Here is a 7,330-nt window from a genome sequence, read left to right on the forward strand (position 1 = left end):
CTGGCTGTGAATTTATTCCAAGCATTATTCTCTGAATTCCTGGTTCTGTCTTGCAAATGCAAAAATCACACCAGAGGATTTCCAGTGCATCCCAGAACCAGGAAAAAAAGAGGCTACTGTAAAGAATACTCTTGTGCCAGAAAGGTCCAAACATTCTCAGCAGGCAACAGAATTCTCAACAGAAAGGCAAAAATGTCACAATTTGTGTAATTAAAAGCTGTCAGGATAAAATGATATCCTTATATTTCAACAACTCATTTTGGTAAACAAAGCCTCTAAGAAAAACATATGTGAGAGTGAATTTCACAAAAACGCCTAGCTCTTATTTTAACCCCCCAATTATATATTTCTAAATTTGTGTCCATTTATATTCGCTTATTTATATTTAAAATATTACCAATAGGTTTACCATTATGAATTATAACTGCATTAAACTGCTATCTCATACTACTTTAAAAACGCGCCCCCTAGTGGACTATACGAATAAACCAATCAAGATGCATGAAAACTTGGAGCTGCCATAGACTTCCATGGTGGGAGCAGCTCAAGATCTGTTCTATATTTTGCGGACATTAAGTCATTTGCGTTTGTGCAAATCTTCAGGAATGATCGACGAGCACGACGCAGAATAACATCACGCTTCATGTAACCAGACATCCACCGTACACTGTACGAAAGCAACGCGTCTGAGTGCGTGGATTCGACCACAGATGTGCCTTGGAGCGATACTGTGGACACGCGTGGATCTGTTTCCATGCTGAAGAGAAACGAAAAGGTTATTAAACCGTACCGTTGTGTCGTGAAGGATCTAAGGGCTTAGGGTTCCTGCTGTCCAAGTGTAGTGCGGTGGGCGGCAGAATGATGAAGATGCGGCACCTGTAACCTGCAGTGAGTCTCCAGTTCCGGTGAATTAAACGGTATTCAGAACGCTGGAAAACGAGTGTACAGGTTAGGTTTCTAAATCTTTTTATTGCGATCAACTGTGTACTTATATTGGCTTGATCTAGCTAGCCTAATGGATAAAAATGGTTGGTGACTGAAAGGTGAGAGGTTCACCTGTAGAGGTCAACTAGGTGTGTTTTTGCTCAAGATGCGTAATTACTACAGGAGGGACTGAACCTGTCACTTTGATAAAAGCTTCATCTAAATGATTATAAGTCTGTAGCACAATAAATGTAATGCATTTTATTCCATATTAGAAAGGCAGAGTTTGATTATTCTGATCAGTTTTCCTCCCCCAAAACGTCTGCTTTTTAATCCAAGCCAAAGGTAAATTAACCTGTATTTGGGTATTTGACATGAAATAACATATGGCCTACATTAACTTTTTTATTTAACAAAACATGCAGCTGAGCTTCTGCTGTTATTGCCCATGAAATATGATGCAATTCTCTTAACACGGTATGTCATATACGGGAAAAGCTGTCACATTGAAACTTGTCATTAAACAGCCTCTATCAGCAAAATTCAAACAGCAAAGCATATGTGAAACATGAAACAATTCCTGAGACAGCAAAAATGTAAAAAGGATAATAAAGTGTATACATACTTAACATTAAACCATGACAACTTGCCTCGACCTGAAAATACCCTTATCTGAGCACAGTTCAAGTAGGGTTGCAAAGGTTTGAACATTTTTCAGTACATTTCCATAAGTTTCCAAAATTTCTCTGTTTCTGAAATTTACCAGAAACGTTCCACCTCTTCGCAACCCTAAGTTCAATAATTCAGTTTTCACATTTTAATAACCATTTTTACTTTTTTCATTTCTGTTGATACATGTAGTATGCCACACTACAGAACAATGCTGTCACTCCTGGGCTTTTCATGTCAACTACCCATCTATTCTAACACAGAGAAAAATATAGGAGTGTTTGTCAAAACTGTAATTATAAACAGGTGAGGGATAATAAGTAACAGCTATATATCTATCATATATAGATATATCATGAGCCTTATGAGTAGTATCCAGTTTGGCTGTCTTGGCAGTGCATCTTTATATACTTTGTATAAGGTAATAGTTTGTGATGTGATGATCTATGAATAAATATATTTTATGTTAATCTGTCATTTTTTAAAATAAAAGACTGAAAATGAAAATAAACAAAATGACTGAAAATGAAAGTAAACATTTATATATATTGACAAATCTAGAAAGCCAGCAAGTATATTCAGGGAAATTATTGTTTTATTTTATTTTTTGACCTAATATTTTATTTATTTTGACCCGTGTCACTCACGCATGCTGACTAAACACACATATATTACTTAATTACTTGTTATTCATCTGACTCATTTATCCAAAGTAACCCACAGTACAGTAATTACAGGGAGAGTCCCCCTGGAGCAATTTTGGGATGGGCGCTTCCCTCGAGGACGCAATGGTTAGAGGATTCATGGATCATCCATAACAATTTGATCCTGTGACCTCTGGGCAGACAGCCTGTATCTTCAACCATTACACTACCCCACCCCCCACCATATGTTGTTGATTGGTTAGTTGTTGATTTAGACATTGTGTAAAAAAAAAAAAACACTGTCAGCACTGCATTTGTTGTAATGAGGTTGCTGTTCACTGAAGGCACTTCTGTTTTGTTTTATGGCTTCTAATAAATTGCACACATGTGAGGTATATTTAGAGCAACAATCTGGATCCTGTCCATGAGTTCTCGCGCTCTTAAGAGAATGTGTACGGACAAAGAAAGAAAGAAAGCAAGAAAGAGAAACACTATATGACATCATGCATCTGTGTTTAAACTTTGACCCCAAACCCTAACTCCTCCCTCGCTCTCTCTCTCTCTCTCTCTCCCTCTCTCCTGCTCTCTCTCTTCCTTGCAGTCAGCTATTTCACTTCATGCCCTGACATGTTAAGGAGCAGGAGGGGAGGAGATAAAACACTATATGACATCATGCATCTGTGTTTAAACTTTGACCCCAAACCCTAACTCCTCCCTCGCTCTCTCTCTCTCTCTCTCCCTCTCTCCTGCTCTCTCTCTTCCTTGCAGTCAGCTATTTCACTTCATGCCCTGACATGTTAAGGAGCAGGAGGGGAGGAGATAAAGGACCAGAAAAACCGGTATGCAGCTGGGAGCCGAGGAGAATATGCGAAAGGAGGAGTGAATTTCTGTCTGTCCAGCAAAACCATAAGACCTCTGGAGGAAGGAGGAGGAAGAAAGGAGTAACAGAAAGACGTGAAGAGAGAGAGTAATACATTTGAGGCGAGACTGAACACTGCCATGGAGAAAACATAAAGTAAAAACATGAAATAGCACATTTCAAAGGTAAGATTTTGTGTTGTCTTTTTTCTTTCACTCAATGTCTTTCTTGATCTCTCTTTACCTTTATTTCTTTATTGCTTAGGACAGTTTGAGTTGAGGGTTTGGTCAGCATCTTGACTCACTTGCATATCCGAGCTCTCGTTTTCATGGGAGTTTGACAGATATGTTCTACCCCTCTTTCTATTTCTGTTTCCCTCTCAACCTTTCCTTCTCACATGTCATGGCTGAGTTAAATGCCACACTTTCATTTAAAGGTGAAGTGTGTCATTTCTGTGCCACTAGCATCACCAAACGGAATTGAGAAAATAATGATAGTTTTCAATCAGTAAAAGCTTCCATGTTTTTGCAGCATAATGGCTAAACGCAGCACCACCAGATCGCTTGAGATTTACAATACAGTAGCCTATGCCAAGAAATCATTCATAAAGTAAGCCACTCACAAACTAATATCTGTGAATGGTGTAAACACTGTTGTACTACAAAACATTTTTTCTGTTTTTTGAAGCATCCTGACCAGTCAGACAGCCACATTGGTGCAACCAATAGTTTAGGGTGACGCAATTTGTATAATTTTATATTTTCTGTTGTAAATGTTTCACTTCTATTTTATTTTAATTATTCTGTTTTTCTATTTGCTGAACTCTGAAGCACTTGAACTGCATTTTATATATGAAAGGTATTATTATGACTTGTGTCTGCATATTAAACTGGGTTAGGAGAAAGTATTTAAACATCGGCCGAATTACACCCTTCTCATCAAGCTTTATGTTTGTTTTGTCTTACAGGGCTTCTGACTAACAGCATGACTTGGACCTACGGGATTGCAAAATACAAACACACCTGCAGCCAACAGTCATCTGAGGACACTCTCTCTGATTCTCCATGCCGGAAACCTTTCGGTAGCAAACATTTGCATACAGCCCAACCGAACCCCACCGCTTTTTCTTAGCATCAGTGCAAGTTGTTTGAAGAGATTCCAAGAGCCACCTGCTTCGCTTGTTCTATTAGGGACTATGGAAGAAGGTAAATCCTCATGGTCCATCCCTGTTCAACTCCTGAGGGCCAGATGAGGAGCATGTTACCCAGCTTGTTACGGGGCCGGCGGTTCTACTGCCGTGAATGGGCCCTCGAGAAGCTACAAAGATGCCTAGAGGTGCGAGACTCCTCCAAGAGAGTGGAGGGAACAGCCCGTGTCTCTCCAGGGATCCTAGTGACTGGGGGCCCGGGCACGGGTAAGACAGCCCTCCTCACAGAACTGGTTTGGCCTCAGTCGGAAGCATGCAGGGCGGCAGGGTTGGCATCACGGTGTTTGTCCTGGCACTATTGCCAGCGAGAGGATGCAGGCAGTATTGAAGTGTGGAGATTTGTCCTGGGGCTGGTTGAACAGCTGAAGGAAAGGCCACTTCTGGGACCAAACTATGTGAAAGCGATAAGCAGTGATGCTATTGCTGCTGTCCTGGAGCCCCTCCACTGCCAAAGAGAACCTGATGACACTTTTAAAAGGTTGGTTTATACATTGCAATGTCACTTACCATAATTGGATAGAAACCAGAGATACAAAGCTAGATTTTTTAGATAGCCTGTTTCTTCTGAAGTCTGAACTGTAGAGAATTATGTGAATGAACAAATAAATTAATTATATTTAAAGTTAAGGAGTAAATACAATGTTATTAGAACCTGATGTATCAATGCAATATCATGAGGAAAAAATATATAATCAATATATGGCATATGTAACTCTGCCATAATACTTTATAATAATAAAAATAATTTTCAGTAAGTACTTAGTTTCTTCTTGAAAATAGTTTTATCCAATGTACAAATTACAACATTTTGATATAGATGATAAATCTTGTAATTCACTATTTCAGTATATCTAAAAAACACTTTTTCCTTTCTCTGAATTTCTCACATTTTTCTCTTGCTTTTGCTCTGCAACAAATCACTCACTGTTCAAGATCCCTTTGAACTAATTTCTGTCAGCCTTTAGTTCTCCAAGCATTTCATGTTTGCTCTCCAAGCATTACTCCTGTGAGAAATCCCAGATGTTTCACAGCTAGGCCTTTGGTGTACCTTACACGCTCCCTCTGTATTTCACATTGTTTGTGCAAGGAAAATGACACTTCAGTGGGGCCTTTAAATGACTTAGACATGTTGCTGTGTTTCTTGTCTAACATAGTGTCAGGCTCCAGAACATTTTAGCATTTAACATGGAATTTTAAGATCAAATAATCAATTATACCTTCAATTTGTGACGTTTTGTGTAACAAATAAAGCGTCATTGCAGAAGATGCTTGTTTTGAATATAATCCACACAGCTTTCTCTTAGTCTTTTTTAAAAGACAAAAAAAGAGTGCATTTTGGTCTGTGATATTTGGTTGTCAAAGCCAGAGGGGAAAAAACTTACAATTTTAAAATCATGTAAACACTTTTTCTTGCATTTTCTGGTTATTCATAGTAAGCTGATGTTTTTAGTGTTTGTTGTGAATGTAAATGCACTCAGTGACATTTTGCTTGAACAAGGTTTCTTTTATTGTTTCCTACTAAACCCTCCCACCCCTTATATTCTCCTCCTCCATCGTATTTTTGTCTGATACCCCTCAGAAAGACTTTGTCAAAAGCAGGAAAAGGGGCTATTGTTCTGCTTTTCTGCCACATATGTTTATTTATTTATTCCTCTCTTTGCAATAATGACGCCTATTCACAGTTATCACAATAGCCCAGCGTTCAGTGCAGATGGATGACGCTATTTACATCCTTCGGGGGAAAAAAGGGGGTAAAGACCAAGAGTCGTGCCACTAGTTTGTGGAGTTTGTGTCCCTCGGTGAGGTCGCCACACTGACAACTTTCTCTTTTCTATTTATCTTCTTTCAGTGTTTGCGCTTACACTGGTTCTTTCAGTTTTCCCTTACAGATCTGACGTACAGGCCCACATTCCACATTTGCCTTACACATGCTGACAAACTGTTGTGATGTTTTTCTCTGGTCCTGGCGAGAGAATGTAAGAAGGGTTAGTTTAGGAGTGAAATGTGAGCGTCAGTCCCTGCTGTATTCAACATGCTCTCTGACGTACATAAGTTATCATTAACACTGTTTATTTAAAAGGCAACCAATGATGAGGACAGTTTATTTTATCAGGACATGAACTTCTGTCATCAGGAAATAATTATGACTTGTTCATCAGTTTGAAGCTCTATAGATTGTCTCTATAGATAATTGTAGTAAACAGAAAATTCCTTTAAGATTATTGTATTGTAAGTAAATTAAATGACTAAATGTTTTGCCAAGCACAATGGAATTAGCAACTGTAACCTATTCTCAGTTCAAGTTTGTACTTCATCTGATTTTGGCAGTGTGGACTTGCAAATGTTTCCAGCTGAAGCAATGGTTGGTTGTAAATCCTGTAGCCTAACCTTCAGCTGCCTGGCCATGAGCAAAAGCCTTAAACCTCCCATTTTGTCCACTACTAAAGTATTAAAGGTTTCACATAACTCTTCTTAGGTTTGATCTCTTAACCCTTCTCTGTTTGACAACTTTAACTTGCATGACCATTCCTGGGGTCAAGACAAGCCCATAGCTTGTCTTTGTAGGCATAATGAGTCAGAAAGAACATTTATTAGGTTGTTCGGCTCAAGCTGTGATCTGTGAGCATGTTAAAAGGGCATTAGCTCAACAAATTATGTGAGCCCACGTGTTGGAGATAAGGAACCGATAAACACGGCATGCTTATAACTATGTATTTTATGGTGGGAGAATGAGACCGGAAGTTCAATACTGAACCATTTAACCAAAACAGACAAAATAAGGTGTGCTATTTAAAATGCTATACTATTAAAGAAAACAAGTGTTGATATTAATTATCAGAACTATGAGCTATGCTGACTCTAAACAAAATGCAGCGTTTCCATTAGGCAAAGTATTATTTCAATTAATTTTCAATAAATTAGAAAAAAAAAACAGGGCTACAAAGACATTTGATGATGCATTACGGACAATATATATATATATATATATATATATATATATATATATATATATATATATATATATAT

General features: G+C 38.3%; 1 protein-coding gene across 2 annotated transcripts in view; it reads left to right on the forward strand.

The window, feature by feature from the left end:
- The first annotated feature begins 3,174 nt into the window (after window positions 1–3,174).
- Window positions 3,175–7,330, forward strand: part of LOC107569776 (ankyrin repeat domain-containing protein 50-like) — an 11,530-nt gene continuing 7,374 nt past the window's right edge. The window contains exons 1-2 of one of the 2 annotated variants that reach the window (XM_016255934.1): window positions 3,175–3,281; window positions 4,064–4,781. In XM_016255934.1, coding sequence (XP_016111420.1) covers window positions 4,312–4,781 — 470 coding nt within the window. In that variant the 5' untranslated portion in view covers window positions 3,175–3,281; window positions 4,064–4,311. Of the gene's footprint in view, window positions 3,282–3,882; window positions 3,955–4,063; window positions 4,782–7,330 lie in introns of those variants that run through there. The other variant, XM_016255940.1, reaches the window with a different exon arrangement.

The sequence above is a fragment of the Sinocyclocheilus grahami genome, unplaced genomic scaffold (assembly GCF_001515645.1).
Source record: "Sinocyclocheilus grahami isolate Dianchi unplaced genomic scaffold, SAMN03320097.WGS_v1.1 scaffold28.1, whole genome shotgun sequence".
In the NCBI taxonomy this organism is placed as follows: Eukaryota; Metazoa; Chordata; class Actinopteri; order Cypriniformes; family Cyprinidae; genus Sinocyclocheilus; species Sinocyclocheilus grahami.